This window comes from Gymnogyps californianus, chromosome 18 (assembly GCF_018139145.2).
Source record: "Gymnogyps californianus isolate 813 chromosome 18, ASM1813914v2, whole genome shotgun sequence".
In the NCBI taxonomy this organism is placed as follows: domain Eukaryota; kingdom Metazoa; phylum Chordata; class Aves; order Accipitriformes; family Cathartidae; genus Gymnogyps; species Gymnogyps californianus.
In genome coordinates, this window is record NC_059488.1 from 7072548 (window position 1) to 7088439 (window position 15892).

A 15892-nucleotide genomic window follows, 5' to 3' on the forward strand; every position below is an offset into this window, starting at 1 on the left:
CACAAAGCTGTATTTTCAGAGAGCGTTGTCTCTATTGCAGCACTGTTGCATATCTGGGTATCTGTCAGCTCTCTAGGAATTTGAGGCATTGCCTTCCCTAGACCCAGCCTGGAGCGCAGCCAGTTACTCGAGGCTGGTTGAAGTACTTCCATTTCAGGTGGAAGCAGGTCTCCCAGCACTGAATGACTCTGTGGTCCATTTGATGGTCTCTGAATGATCAATGAAATGCATCTGTATCTGCTCCACTCCTATATTCACATTTATTTCTTTTGGATTTGTTTGTAGATCTTTCAGTGGGAAAGGTCAGTAAGATTAAGCTGTCCGTACAACTCAGTACTTGCCAGTACAGATGATTTTCTCAGTATTTTGAATTAAGAAACAGCTCTCCTGGCCCTTTCATGATGCCAGCACGGTTATTTGTACAAACATGTAGTGAGGAGACTCTTCACATTCTTGAACTGGGTCACCACATGGTTGTGTGAGCACCGGTGCCAACAAAAGGGAGAAGATGGGAAAGGTGGGACCGAGGCACTCTGGATTTAGATGGGGTTAACTGGCTGAGGACCCTCACTCTGTGTCAGCATGATCTCTTCCCAACTAATCTCGATGTTTGCCCGTAGCACTTCTCTGCTTCCTGCCCTTGTGCTCCATTGTGCAAATTTTCAGAGCAGTGGCAGGTATTTTACTTTTTTGTTTGTTTAATCATTTGTGCAGGTCTTCAAAATCTACTTCTCTCCCTGTGAACAGTGAAGTGACTCAGCTGAGCCTGAAATGAAAGATGTAGCAGCTGTAGGGCCTGTGTGGAGCAGGGCTGGATAGCTTATAGGGTGCCGACTGTTGCTATTCATTTATACTTCCGCACTTTTCTTTATTTTCTGTCTGGTATGCGGGCAGACAGAATCTACAATCTTTATTCACGCCAACAGCTGTAAACCTCAGACCACATGTAATATATCTGCTCTGTGAATGGCTCTGATTAATGATGGGCAGGTAGGGTAAAGAGGGAATGAATAGAAAGGAACTTTGGATTTCTCAAAATACATGGAGAGGCAGAGTTTGGGGTTACTGGAGACCAGTAGCACTGATTCTTTTTTACACCTTCCTTCGTTATCTTGCCTCTTTTGCCTGAAAGGCAGAAAACATGGAGGTATTCCATGGTCTCACGCCATTTTCTAAACCTAAATGCAGATATGACAAGCATTATACTCTAAGCATACCAAGGAAACTCATCCTGAAAGGGTTTAATTTAAGAACTTTTGCCCCTGATGAATTCAGCATCAGAGTTTTGCTTTGTCTTAATGGTGCAGCCTCAAGGGAATGTTCCCTAGCTTTTCCAAAAAAGTTCAAATGAAAATGCTTCTTTCAATGTGTTTTTATGTTTAGGAATTGAAAAACAGTGTTTTAAACCCTTGTGAAAGTTTAGCACTAGGTCTAGCACTTGAACTGCATCCGACTACGCTCAGCAGTGCATGAGTAAAATGGATACCTCTTTCTGCATCCTTGCTCCAGCTGGACCAGGACGGAGGTGTATATATACATTTTTACATTTGCCTTTCTTCACAGTGAAATAGCTTATTTCTGTCTGAAGTTTCTGCCTGTTGGCCCCGGTCTTCACAAGAGAAAATACTGGTCCTGCCTTTACATCATAGTCCCGGCAGCACTCTTAAAAGTTCTTATATTGTGTCCTGACAACAAAATAAAATGCTGAACTGTTTGGAGGGAACCATTGCTGGAGGCAGTTCTAATTAACTGGAAGCTTTTCCTTTCTGGGAGTGTATATTTAATTTCTTATACTGGGAATAATAAGCAATTAGTGCTATGGAGCATCAGGCACTTCACCTGCATATCTGAGAGAGGCTGAGAGTAGATACTGAGGGTGGATAAATACTGTAATTCAAATCAAGTGATTGTAGATGTTTTTATATAGCATCTTTTATACTTCTATATACTTATATCAATGCTTTTTTATTTATATAGTTACAAAGGGTTTCTGCTTTCTCAATATGTACTCCCCTGTGGATGAATTAGCGAAGTCTTGAATTCCTGATCGGAAGGCACTGTGTTTTGGATTTTTTTTTAAATTATTATTATTTTAATTTAAAAAAAAAAGGACACTCATTACAGTGTCAGGAAATGTGTATGCTGTGATCCTGTAGAGGTCTCTGTCCATTGATATTGATACTACTCAAAAGCATAACTCTGTTTAGGATTAGATCCCTAGAGAAAAATGATCTTTGCAATTGAATTTATCCTAGTCTCCTGTTGCTGTGTGTGTTACTTGAAATTTTCTGCATTTCAGAAAATGATCGTAATCTTTGCTGAATTCAATGCTGGAACAGCTTAGGTGAACGAGGACTCGAGGAGCGGTGTGTGGCTGGGTAGGGAGCCCTCGCTTGCCCTGAAATAGCTGTGAAAATGTTAATGCTGCTGTGAGACCTCCTTTGCGTAATCAACTTCAAGGCAAAGGGGTTGAATTGCTACTAGGTTTGATGGATTATTTGTTTGTTGATGGATTATTATTTGTGTGTGCTATGCATGATTTTTTTTTTTCTTTGCTTTTCAAGTGCTTTGATGATTCCTGTACCTGTGGCAGCAGCAAGTGTGCTGGACACGTCCGTAGAGCTGTGCCCCAAGTTAAACTCTCCACTTGGGAGAGAAAATGGAGCACAACTGCATAGCTTGAGTGGAGAGAGCAAGTGGAAGAAAGAAGTTTTGACTGTTCCAGTAATGTTAATTCAATAGCTGATGCACAAAAGGTTTTTCACATTGGCCAGAGTTAAGGTGCTCAGTACAGGTCGATGTTCCCAAAATGTGAATGACAAGATGTGGATAACAACCAGGCGAGTGTGTGTACAGGCACTTCAGCTGCGGCGGAGATAGTGCTGGATAAACCTCGCCTCCTCCACGTTCCTCCTAATCCCTGCTGGGTCTAATGCAGCAGTGGTTCAGTAATACTTGTTTTCTTTTCTTCTTCTCCCCTTCCACCCCCTCCTCATGTGTAATTTGATCTCTTAGGCCTGGTCTTCTGCTTTGGCAGATTTTTCAGCTCTTGAATGGAAGAAATTAACCACTTAGTTACTGTCAGGACTTAAACACGTTTTACTGGTCCTCCTGGCTCTTCCTGCGGACGTGCTCAGAATTACACGAGATAGCCCATGAAGTCATCAGCTTTGAGCTCCCCGTTTTAACCTCTTGTTTTAACTTTACTTTTTCATCTGCATTTCCTTGCCTTTTCATTTAAAAGAAATACGGAAATGCTCCCACTCAAGATCTGAGTCAGTATTTGGCAAAGAAACTTCTCTAAAATTTATTTTCTGATACGTTCCAAGTATGTATCTTTTCTGATTGTGTCCTGGCTGTCTGTAAGCCCTCTCTTCTCTGGTCTGGCAGAAAATACTGAACTTCAGTAGGATCCCTAAACTGATGTGACTCTACCTATCGCACAGAAACTCTCAGTCCCCGCTCCTTCTTTCGCAACCTTAATAAACTGCCCAGACAACGGAAGTTAAGTAATTATAGTAAGTAGGAGTTTGTGTGATTTTTGTGTCTTTACAGTAAGCTGCTATTTTTTTCAGATCTGAAAAGTGCAAGATGCCTCTTTCTTTTTCTTTGCTTGCAGATGTTTCAAAAAGCTTTTAATGGAAGAGTCCCAAAACTTTTTCAGTGATCTGTGAAGAGCCCCTTTGGACTTGGATTTAACCTAGCAGGCTTCAAATGCTAATACCCCAGGCAATTCCCCGTGGACCTCACAACCCTTCTTGCTTTTTTACATGAGTATGGTGAAGACACTACTATTGCAGGATTTTAGTAGTACCCTCTGCCTTGTTACTACCTTAAAAAGAAGGATTCTGCCCTGTTGCTTGAAAGGAATTTCAAATAGTTGAACATCCCCTCTCTGAAATCCCACCACTTCTCAGCCGCCTCCTTCACTCATGGAAATTGCAAATAACAAACATCTGTTAAACCATGGAGAAAAAACAAGAAATGCACATGCTGTATTGCAAAATTTTTTTGTGTTGATGTGTACAGTGGACTTTTTGTAACCTGGCTTTTTTTTTTTTTAAGTTTCTTCCTGTGAGAGTGGGACTTGCTAAGTCCAAGTGCCAGAAGTGCTAATATTTCATTGTATGTGCAAATATTTCTCTGTGCTTTTGCAGGGCCATTCATGCTGTGCTAGATGGTTTCTGAAGGAAGGAAAACACTCTTTGCCCTCAGGTGTTAACTAGCCTTTGTTCAAATTCATGCGTGGGTGGGGGTTTTTTTTATTTATAATAATGCGTATTGTAGAGTGGTCAGAATAGTAGCAAGAGGCTTTTGTTTTTAACATGCTATTTTAACTAGCTATTGTGAACATGTCAGCTGAATTTTGAGAAGAGCGTCAATGGAAGGTAGAATACTGGTCTCTATAGAAATGTTTTGTACATGAACTGGAAAAGGAAAGGCAGAGATGTCTACATAAAAAGCTGGAAGAAAACACAAGGGTGGAGTGGTTCTGAGGTGGGACGTGCTGGAGAAACTGGGGGTGGCATTACACACATCACTGAAGGCACGAATGTTCATCTGAGCAAGGTATCTGGGCAGAGTGGTAAAACCACCTGAGTCCTGTCTGGGTATACTTTATTAATGCCAGTGGCATTACTGATTCCTAGTGATCACCAAAATAAGTGGTAGTCAGAGATCCTTCAGTATCTTGGTTGCTTGGGCTTTCTTCTCAGGTGCGTGAACAAACTTGGAAGGCTTTAATGGACTAACATTCTATGTGCAAACACCGACGGGGACTTTTCTCACCCTCTACCTGTTACGTGGCAGGTATTACAAATAAATCACAAACGTAATTGCCTTTTTGTGTAGCGCTGTCATTGTCAAGTAAGCGGAGAATGCTGGAGTATCCTGGCACACTTGTTTTCACTTTTGGAGTTTCACGTTTGGAGTAGTTACAAGGTGTCAATGAACAATTTTTGAGAATAAGGGGTGATTGACTCAAGAGATAGTTGTTTAAATCTGAGGTGGCTTTTAATGGGCTGGGTGTGGGATGTGCGCTCAGCTCTAACCCTGCCAATCTGGGACTCGCATTCTGCTGTGCTTTCTTTGGCATACCATAGTAAAGCTCTCATGGCTTAACGTGCATGACCCACTGAAGTTGTATTCATTGCAAACAGTTTTACAAGACTCCACCAGACAGTGTTTTGTGCTGCACGTACCAAGAAGGTAGAGTTTAGTAGCCAGCATTTTAAAGCTGCTAGTCCTCTCAATCTAATACCCACCAGTATCTTCCAGAAAGTTTGGCGCATTATATCTAAGAGTGGATGGAGGTGTTTAATGGTGCAGGGTCTGAAAACCGGAAGGAAAATAGGAATCTGTCAGACAAAGCTGGACCAGCCCCCAGGAAAACAGGCAATGCTGCATTTGCTGTCGGATCAAAGCCCAGCTTTGTTACAGCTGTGGTAGCACATGCTGTGGTCCTTCATGGATTTCAACATAGGCTGCTTTGATCACTTTCATATACACATATTTTTAATCAGGTAATGGTGTTAGAATGTGTTATTTCACTATGTGAAAGATGTCATCAGAAGAGAGCTATGTAGCATGGCAGTGCTCTGTGGCATGGACCTATTTTTAATCCTAAAGACAGTGACCTGTGAATGCCCAAAATCACGTGTAACCTTATGACTTAATAAGAAAAATGCATCTTACAAATGATGTGATTCTACATTTTGTTGCTCCATGCATCCAGAGACAGCAAAGTGCTTTACAACCGGCATTCAGTTCGTCTTTAACACCTGTGTGGGGAAATTCTCAGCTGCATTTACAGAAGAGCAAGATAAGGCACAGGTAACTTGTAACTGTAAGCAAGAATCTGCTCTTTTTCTGGCGCGCTCCTTTACTCCTTTGCTTTAACCACTAGTTTGTGCTGCTTCTGTTTCAAGTGACTTTTTCCATCCTGAAACAGCTGAATGTGCCTATCAAAAAATGCCCAGTGTTTGGGGCTTCAAACTCTGTTATCTTCCCATGTTTCAGAAAAGGATTTTAAAATAAAATTAAGCTCTGCTTTTAAATGGGTGACGAGCACTCAAGCTGTTTTTAATGGTATCGCAACAAAATTCACTCCAGCTGCTAACATCATGGGATCATGCCAAAACTCACTTTCTGTTCATGGAGTCCGGTCCTTTCGCTGCTGCTGCCATGCATGTGTGTGATCATTCTCTTTTGGAAAAATCTGTCCTCAAATTTTGGGTAGCTTTAAGAAAGTAAAGAATAAATAGCTGTCTGCTAGAAGAAGCTCAAACATGAAGGCAGTTGGCTAAACAGGTTTATGTTCTTGTATGAGCATGAACAATAAAGGCTAATGGATACTGGATTGCATTAACAAGAGCAGAGCCAGCAGGTCGAAGGAAGTGATTATTTCCCTCTTTTTGGCGCTTGTGAAGCCACATCTGGAGTACAGCGTCCAGCTCCCTCCTTCCCCCAGAGCAGACGCTGACACAGTGGAGGCAGTCTGGCAGGGGCTGGAGCAGGCGGTGCCCCCCTGGGCCGAGGGAGCTGCCTGCACCCGGTCGGGGAGGAGGGGGCTGAAGGGGTCCCAGTGCTTTCATAACACCCCAACTGGTGACGAGAGACTCTTCTCAGAGGTGCACAGCACAAGGAGGAGAAGCAACACTTACAACTTGCAGCAAGGCAAAGCTGGATAGATAGAAGAGGATAGAAAGTGTTTCATGCTGCCCAGCAGACTCGGCTAAAGTTTAGCTGCAAAAAGCCTGGAATAGCCTGATCTAGATAGATAGCCGCCCTCTGAGCAGGAGGTTGAACTGGAGACCTTCCGAGTCTGCTCCCAACCAAAATTGTTTTGTCATTCTGCAACAGAGAACCTGAGTTGAAGGTTGCATCAGTCACTCTGTAGTCCAAAAGTCTTCATGCTTTTCATGACTGATTTTGCTCTAAGATGTGTATATGACAAACAAACATGAAAGGGATTAATAGATGTCAGCCCTAAGAGTAGCAGAGTTTGTGTGACACTACCAATATGGCTTTTATTTCTGTATTGCCACTTAATTTCATGGCATGCAGGAAAGGCAGAGGGTATTTGTTCAAAGTATTTACAGCCTAGTTTGCCATGATACAGAAGAGGAAAGGTTGAAGGATGACGTTTGTCGCAGAAGGACCACACAAGCTTGTCTGCATGGAAGCATAAAGGGAATTAATTTGTTTATCTACAGAGGAAGTTATCCCAGGATAGCTCTTTGTGTTTTAACTCCCCAAGTGGATGCGTTTCTCCTACAGTGAGGTTCTTCTGCAAGCGGGTTAATTTAATTTGAGATGAGGCATTCTTCTTCTGGAATAGGAACCCCAGGAGTTCATCAGGAATGTAATCCGCATTAATTCTGCCGGCGCTCATTGTATTGACCTTAATTGTAATGGCTGGGTGGTGTTCATGGGGGGCAGCCTTTGTACTGCCGGGGGAATGCTATGGGGATTCCACATTCCTACAGCTGCAGCTGAAGGAGAAGCGGGATAGGGATGCTCCTCACATGGAAGAGAAGTTGCGTGCAAGATGCCTGGTCTGCTCTTACAACGTTACTTCATCTCAGTTCCCTAAACATGACACTAGGCCTAAACACGTGATGATGGAGCTCCTCCTGTGATTTATGTAACCTTTCTCCTCCAAATCTGCTTTTAACTCCTCGTTTTTTGGTGTTTTTTTTTTTTCCTCCAGTGCAGTTCTGCACAAGCTCTCTGTTGCAGCCTCAGCTGAAGTTAGGTGGGCAGGGAACAAATAGATAGGTGTTGGTTTCTCTTGAAACTCTTGTGCTTCCATAAAATAGAAATCCTCCTCCAGAAGTGGAGGGAGGAAGGGAGAGCATGGGGAGAACTGCATCGTTGTCTTTCTAATGCATGTGCAGGCTGCCAGAGGTGGGGGATTGGATCTGTAGCCTCATCTCTTCGCTGGACTGTCTAAATGGAGGAAATGTTTAAGTTCTCTTGTTGTTTCCTAGTTTATTAAATGGGGATATCCGTGTTCATCTTTTCTGAGAAGAAGCATGAAAGCGCTTTGAACATCATGCTGTCCATACCGTGATTATTTCTCTGCTAGAAATGATGTGACTTGTGGTATTTAAAAAAATGCAAATGCTATTATTGCAGTTCAGTATGGGTTGAGAGACCAAGGATTTCTTTCCAAGCTGTCTTTCAAGTGTACACCCTATGGATCAGAGACTGAGGCAAAGTAATGCTGTAAAATAATGTTTAAAGAGTCTGAGCAATGTTTGCTGTTTCAGAGGCATGGTCCTCAGATGCTGGAAGCATGCAGAGTTTCCCCTAAAGTATTAAATGTTTGAAAACGTTGGAGGGCAAAAGAGCACCAGCTAGTCAGTAACCTTGCCAAAATAAACTGTCAGATGTGGAGGGAAGTTTTCAGGGACAAAAATGAAGATTTGCTGCTTTGTTGATGCTGTGTGTGACACACCAAGCGCTCCACACATTGCAGTGGAGTTTGTGGTAGGGTTGGCTTCCCAGGCCATTTTCCCCAGCCTCTCTATTTTGCACCCCTGATGAACTCTGCACCCTTGAGCACCTCTTGCTCCAAGCAGCAAAAGCACCCCAAGGTTTGGGAAATGAAAGGGGATTTCTGAGGGGGGAAAAAAAATGCAATTGTATACACACACAATTTGCTATCTCCTTTATATATATATAAAATATATATATACACATATGGAATATAAATATATATATAACAAAGGTGATGGTTGTTTTTAAAAGGAGACACACAATAATGCTAGAAAGTAATCTATAAAAAATGCAAAACTGGAGAGCAGTAATTAATGTGTAGCCTTGAGAAACCTGCAAGGGAAAAGCACAGTTTGCAGGGGAAAAGAGTAGGTAGTGGGAGAGTGAAAACTTTTGCCCCCTTGTGCAAGAGGAGTAGTATCCTGCGAGTGTAATTGCATCAGCTAAGATTTGAATCAGTCTGCCTGTAATTATCACAGAGGTGCTACGACTGCATCTTTTGGGAAGGACCTCCAGCTCCCCTGCAGTTTTTGCGCTGGTTTACGAATGGGCATAGCTCTCGGTTTGCTTCTCCCTGTTACAAGGCGCAGTATTTAAACAGTTCCCTTAATATGCTGTGAAATGACACGCTTTTAAGACTTTGACTATTGCCTACAATTCACTTGGTTTAACAGAGCCGTGCACAAAGCACCACAAGCACCAAAGCAGCAGCGTTGTTCCTTAATCCTGCCTTTCCCCCCTTCCCAAACCAAGGAGGGCTCTCCCAGGCAGGGGAAACTTGTTGATGTTCACCCTCGCCTCTCTTGCGTTGGGAGAGGAGGCAGGCAGGGTGCAGGCAGGCAGGCAGGAGGAGGGTTAAGGAGCGAGGGCGTTGCTCGCCTGCCTGATGTCATGGAGGCAGGCAGCGGCTGAAGGGGGCCCTTTGTTGGCAGCGGAGCCCCAGCAGCCCTGCCTGCACCCAGCACCCGGCGGCATGCGGGCAGCTGCCACAAACTGCAGGCAGAAGTGACTCTGCCCAACTTGGTTGGCTTTGCTTTTTTCTTCTATTTCCCCCCCCCTTTTTTTTTCTTTTCCCCTCCTCTCTCCCGCCAAAAGAGTTGGGAAGGAGGGAAGATGGCTGGAGTTAACTCCCCGGGAGAGGAGATGCAGGGCCCCAGGATTTTCCGCCTCTCGGGCTCGCCCTTGTAATGGTTTTCAGAGCGCTGGATTTCTTAGACTTTTCCTGGATATTTCATTTTAGACTCTTACCGGATTTTTTTAGACTCTTACCAGATTTTTTTTAGACTTTTTTTAGACTTTTACTGGATAATTCGACAGTGCGAGAAGAAGCTGAAGGGGGAAGGGAAACCAGACAGCCGAAGCCAAACTCTAACAAATGAAAATGTTGGAGATTTGCTTGAAATTGGTGGGTTGCAAATCGAAGAAAGGGCTTTCCTCCTCCTCCAGCTGCTACCTGGAAGGTGAGTATCCAAGGGGCACTGGGGTCGGGCCGTGTCCCCCGGGAGCGCAGCAGCCGGAGCCCGCCGGCGGGCTCCGGCTGCTGCGCTCCCGGGGGACACGGCCCGACCCCGCCGCCATCCCAGACACAAGTTTTATCCCTTGCTTGTAAGTTGGGGCCAGACTTGGGGAGACGTTTGGTCCTGGCCAGCTTTAGGCTGGGCTTTCGCATGCCGGGGCGAGGGAACCGAGCGGTGTACGCGGCATCCAGACCCCAGGTGACTTTCATTAACTGCAGTATACAAAGGGAGCGCGGCTCTACCATTTATGGTTGTAAAATGTCAAGTGATCTTATTGCCGAGCCCATAAACAAAGCCGTATCTTCAGGCCTCGGCTTTATTTTTTTTTGCCCGGGGAAGGATCTCCCTTATTTTGGATGTGAGAGGAGGATGGTAAAACCAACTACAGGCTCAGGAAGAAGATTTAGATGAGTCCATCAGTAAAATATTTTCAGCGTGCGTTAATACGTAATCTCTTAGTTCATTTTGGTTATCCCCTTGTAAGTTTGCTTTCCACAGGCGTTCATTTAACTGAATTTTCTTGCGTGTTTGCTTTTAAAAGGTGATTTTTGAATCACACCTGTGGTTATTTGTAGACACTGAGATGTTAAACATATGGACCCGACTAGTTCACTAGTTGAAAGCCTTGGCGACAGAGGCATCGTGCCGGGCTGGGGGACTTTGGGCTGAGGTCTTGCTTGGCGTGACCTCGAGCAAGTTCTTCACCCTGGCGTGGCTTCGCACCCCGCCTGCGGAGCAGCATTACGGGTCCCCCCATGCAGCCCTGGCCCCTTCGGTGCACTAGTGGGGTTGTGTCCATCCCACCGGGACGGTCCAGGCTTCTTCAACTTCTTTTGTGTTCCTGGATGTTGCTTCAGTAAAAATAATCCGCATGCCAGGAGGACCGTGCTAACTCATCAAATCAGAGGCACGAAAGGCAGCAGCTGATTTCCCAGGGCCTATCGCAAGTCGCTGTTGCTCAACTCTCGAATATTCAGTGGAGAAATGGTCCTTGGAAATTCATAGGTTAGGAATCTCAAAATCTACAAATGGCTTCTCGTGGCAAACCCATTTGAAGAAATTGCGGATCAAGAGTCTATATTTATCAGATGCATTTAGTGGCTCTGAAGAATTTTCTATTGTCTAAAATCAAAGAACGGTTTCCAGAGGACTTTTATTTATTTATTTAAAGTTTCAGAAATCTAATGGGGGGTGGATGCATATGAATAATTTTGATCTTTCCTATGCAACTGAATTCTTCTGTGATCTTTTAGGTCTATAAAACCTCTGTCTGTGTCCCTTGCGTCTGGTATTGCTCAGGCACGGCCAGGCTGCGTGTTGAGGAGGAGCTCTGAGCTGTGCTGGGCCTCCTTTCTGTGCCGTTGGATCTTTCAACACAGCCCTGGGAGAACAGGCAGAGCATCTGGGGCCTCTCTTCCCTGCAGAAATGAATGCTAAAGGATGATGTTACAAGGGTGTTACCCTGACTGTTTTTGCAAGTTTTCTCTTTTGTGTGTGTTACAACCACTCCCCCATCCCCAATTTGCAGTGCAGTTGCATAATAGGATTAGAGCATAGTTTGACTTGTGCCATATAGGCAGTATTGAGTTAAGAACATGATCATTGACACAATAAATATTGTAGTATTTCCACCTTCTGCTTGCCTGAGACTGGGGCTGCATATTTATTTTTTATCATGGGATGGGATACGAGCATTGAAACAACTTTTGAACGGTCTTCTATCAAAGTAGCTCAGTCTCATTTCTCAGCTCAGCATGGGGCAAAACCGAAGCCAGCATCCAAGCAGCATGTTAAAGGTGAACAAATGTGGCAACTGCAATCTTAATGCTGCGACAGTCAGTTAGGACATAGGCAGCCCAGGACCCACCGTAATCGACTGTGGATCTCTTGGAGAACAGGGTGAGAAGCAAGAATCTATACTTCTCTGGAGGGGGGGGGGGGGGGGGGAAGTTTAAACAAAGTAGGATTTTCTGTTATTCCTTTGTAAAGCTGAAGGTCCCCACGTGGTATTCCTAGCCAGCTTTCTTCTTACAATTATTGTGAGGTTGAAAGCGCTGTTGAGGACTCTTTTGAAGAGTAGTGGTGGCTTGCCCCACACCCCTGTACTCCAGTGGCACAAGTTAAAACCATTTGCTTTCATGACCCTTAAGAAGATAACAAGTTTTTACGTATGGATTTGTTAATTTTGATAAAAACGACTTAAGCTTGGAAGATCGTGAGAAGGGGGCAGGTTTGTGTCAAGGGTCAGAAACTAGGGACCATTGCTCCTGGATGCCTATGAGTAGCGTGTGATGGCCAGTCCACTCCCATGCACATCCCACAGCCTCGCTGAAGCTTCTGAAAGGGTTAAGGAGATGATGGTGGTAGCATTGGAGGATTTAACTCTGCTCTTGTTATCTTAGTTGTATGGGAAGCTGTTGAGGACATGAGGGGAAAGCTGAAAGTTTCTTTACTATAGTAGACTATGAAACCTTAACCATAACTGCTTAAAGGATGAAAGGTCCATTAGTTGCATAGAAAAACAGTTGCAGCCAGAAGGATAGATTAAATTTTACCTAATTCAGTTTCTTATTTTGTGTTTTGTTTTTGTTATCATGTGTTAACAAAAACACGACCGTGTTTGGTTGTTGAATAGAGTGGGACTGTAACAAAATCAAATCTGTGTGTTGTATTTTTAACCACACTTCTTGAAAATACTGTATTGAGGTTGGGTTTGATGTAAGGCTGATTTAGTCAGGCACATGTGTAGGTGTACATGTCTTTTGACCAAGTAATCAGAAATGTTTGGGTTTTTTTTTTTCATGGTGGTCCTCTTCTGAAAGGCTTTTATGCTCTGTTAGTTTGCAGGAACGAGGATCGTTTGTACAGTCCTTTTTGTGGTGGTGTGGAGGGGTAGCAGGTGCTACATCCCGTTGCTGTGCACTTTGCTGTGTACAGGCAGGCTTGCCTGCTCGCTGAAAAAGTTGAGACGTTTTCTTTACTTGATCAAAAATAAGTTTAAACGGGTTCTAACGATTACTGAGATTTCATATTGATGTTTGAGCTGGCCATTTTTTGCCCTTGTTTCTATTCCCAATAGTAAATATTATTTTAAAATGTGAGAGATCTGAATTTCTGTCATCTGCTTTCTCCTTTCTGCCTTTGCCAAGCTGAATAATTCCTCACCCACTTCACACCAAGAAAGGGTAAAGAGTAGAAGGGAAGAGGCACAGCAAGTACCGCTGCCAATCTGATCTGGAAAACAGAACGTGTCCATGTCCCAAATAGGGGCTGAAATAGTCTTGCTGCCTTTTTGGGCTTGCTCTACCACTGAAAGGCAGAAGCCTTGTTTAAAACCTGTCAGTGTTTTCTGTAAAGTTTAAAAACTGTTTTGGGGACACTAGTAAAGTCCTTTGTTTTCCAACTGAAATGATTTCTGTCCTGCCAGCTGTCAGATAGTCTCTCTCTCTCTTTCTGTTCTTTTTTTTTTCTTTTTTAAGCGTGTCTTGTTACAGCTGGAGTAGACAAGCCTGGGGAGGAGCAGCAGCCTGTAGCCATTGCCCCGTTCCTGGAGAGTTTCTTTTTATGCTTTTGGGCATGTATTGAGCCAGACCCAAATTCGCAGTGCCAGCGACTGATCCTGCTCCGGTGTTGCTGGGATCAGCAGGCAGGTCTTTGGTCAATCTGTTAGGAAGAGCGAGTGCATTAAGACGGTGTTGCTGCCTCCCAGGGAAGAGCCTTCTGTTTGTTTCCTCTCTTCCTTGGCTATTTTCTGCTCCTCACCTCTTGGCCTCTCATCTACCATCACTCAGTAGAGTTCTTGCTTTTAAATACGTTTCTGGCTTTGTAATGGCTTGCTAGTTATGTGCTTGTTCCAGCAGTTCTTGCCTGTCCCATCCTTACTAAAAATCTGGCTGATGGTGCTTGCTACCATTTCCCATGGGTTGTGGTGAGGAAAGGATTATCATTTCATAGCAAAAGCTGTAGCTGTCTTCAGACCTAAAACTGATCATCCACAGACATGTTAGTCCTTCCCTGAGCAGTCTAGGACTGCTTAGTAAAACAGGGAAATATAACAGTAAATCTCAATGATTCTTGCTTGGTGCTTTCCCTCCCCAGGGCTCAGAAACAGGGAAACTTCGCTGCTTCTGCTCCCTTAGTAAGGAAACCAAAACAAAAATTGTAAAGATAAAGTTTTCAGAAATACGCAAGTGTCATTGAAGTTCGTTTGGATCTAGTTACTCTTTCCCCTTCCTCTCCCAGAGGTTATAATCTAAGGTCAGGCATCAGTTTAGTAGCAGATTTGGGAATAAAATCCAAATTTCTGCCATACCCACTATTCCACTCTATACATCTACAACTGTGATTAGCTGGCTGGGGAAAGATGATATTTACCATGTCACTAAGGGGTTATAAATGGAATAAACTCAGTGAATGAACTCAAGTGGAACCTGCAGGCTAATGTAAGAGTGAACTTTCAAAAAAGAACCAAACCACAACCAAACCAACCAACCAAAAAACAAAAACAAAAGCCCCAAGATGACAGAATCATCTCTTAGAGGAGTGGGAGAAGCCACATCATCAGGGGTGCTTAGTGTTAGACAAGATAAAACACTGCAGTTGACTGTGAGGGCCTGTTTGTGCATGGGCAATGTAGCAGGAGGCATGAGTGGTCTTGTTCTCTTGTGTTTGCATTCAGCAGACTTGGTTTTCGGTATTTAGAGTGCTGGAGGTTCCTGGTGGCCATGCAAGAAGGAGCGTAGCCTGCCTGCAGGACGAAGGTGCCTTGCTGGGGGTGGAAATAAGGTAGCACAGCTGGGGAGACTGGCCCAGCACAGGGGGAGTGGGTCTGGTTGAGAGATGCTGGATCTATTTTTGTACTTCTTCATCTCTATATAGAAATACACAATATTTTAAAAGTGATCATTTGTCCTCATGCTGGCTGTAAGAACATGGACTTTCCAAATATCAGCCAAGAGCAGAAGCGACAGCAATAGCCTTTGTTGCAGAAGGTTATATGGCCTGTGCTATGGAGTGGGTGACAGGAGAGGCTGAGCACGATCTCACTAAAGGGATGAGTCTAAAATAAAACATGAAACTGCCCTTCTTTTGGGAAAGATCTGGTTTACAGGGTTTTTTTGTTTTTTTTTTTTTTGTTCGTTTGTTTTTTTGAATCCATATTCCATCAGGCATAGGGAATCCGTGAGGGCCACTAAGGAAATACTGGGACAGAGAGGCAGCTGCTCCATCATATGTGTTCAGAGTTGGAAACATTTGGATGTATTAAGTCTGCATAGCTATTCTGCCATTTATCATAATTTCTTCCGGGGAAAAGGAGAGTAGGGGGAATGTAGGGAAAGGAGAAGCTTTAGATAGCATGTGCTGTACCTCCAAAGAGATTACTAGATGTGTTCTGCGCTCCCTCGCTCTAGAAACCTCGTGGAAAAAATGCCAGCACAGTTTGTAAGACCACAGGATGTTTGTTTTGTAGGGAGACAGGAGGTCTCTTCCTTCCCTCGGGACTGCCCCGCAGTCAGCTGTGGAGGAGCTGAGTGTAATTCTGTGCTTCTGCCTGTTTTCCAACCCTTGCCTTGAATTACTAAGGAAATTTGCTTGCGTTGGTCTAGACCAGAATTGTTCATATCTGAGAACTTCTTACACGGTCCCTAACAATGATTCATGACTTCATATAAGAATAACTATCTCCTGCTTATTACTGTTTATGAAACCTTTTAGTGTGCAAACATAAATATCTCCTGGTAAAAGCTTAATTTAGGGGGGAAATGAAGACATTCTTATGGCTAATGCCTCAAAATAAAAGCTGGTGTTGTCTTATTTTGAAGTCTGCTCCACTTTTAATTAAGAGTTGTCATTTAGTTGGTGTTAGTGGAGAA

The 15892-nt window shown here is 43.8% G+C and overlaps 1 protein-coding gene across 4 annotated transcripts in view; it reads left to right on the top strand.

The window, feature by feature from the left end:
* Positions 1–15892, top strand: part of ABL1 (ABL proto-oncogene 1, non-receptor tyrosine kinase) — an 83783-nt gene that overhangs the window by 39915 nt on the left and 27976 nt on the right. For 2 of the 4 annotated variants that reach the window (XM_050907804.1, XM_050907805.1), the window contains exon 1: positions 9574–9962. The exons of the other annotated variants lie outside the window; for them this stretch is intronic. In XM_050907804.1, coding sequence (XP_050763761.1) covers positions 9878–9962 — 85 coding nt within the window. In that variant the 5' untranslated portion in view covers positions 9574–9877. Of the gene's footprint in view, positions 1–9573; positions 9963–15892 lie in introns of those variants that run through there. 4 annotated transcript variants of the gene reach the window in all.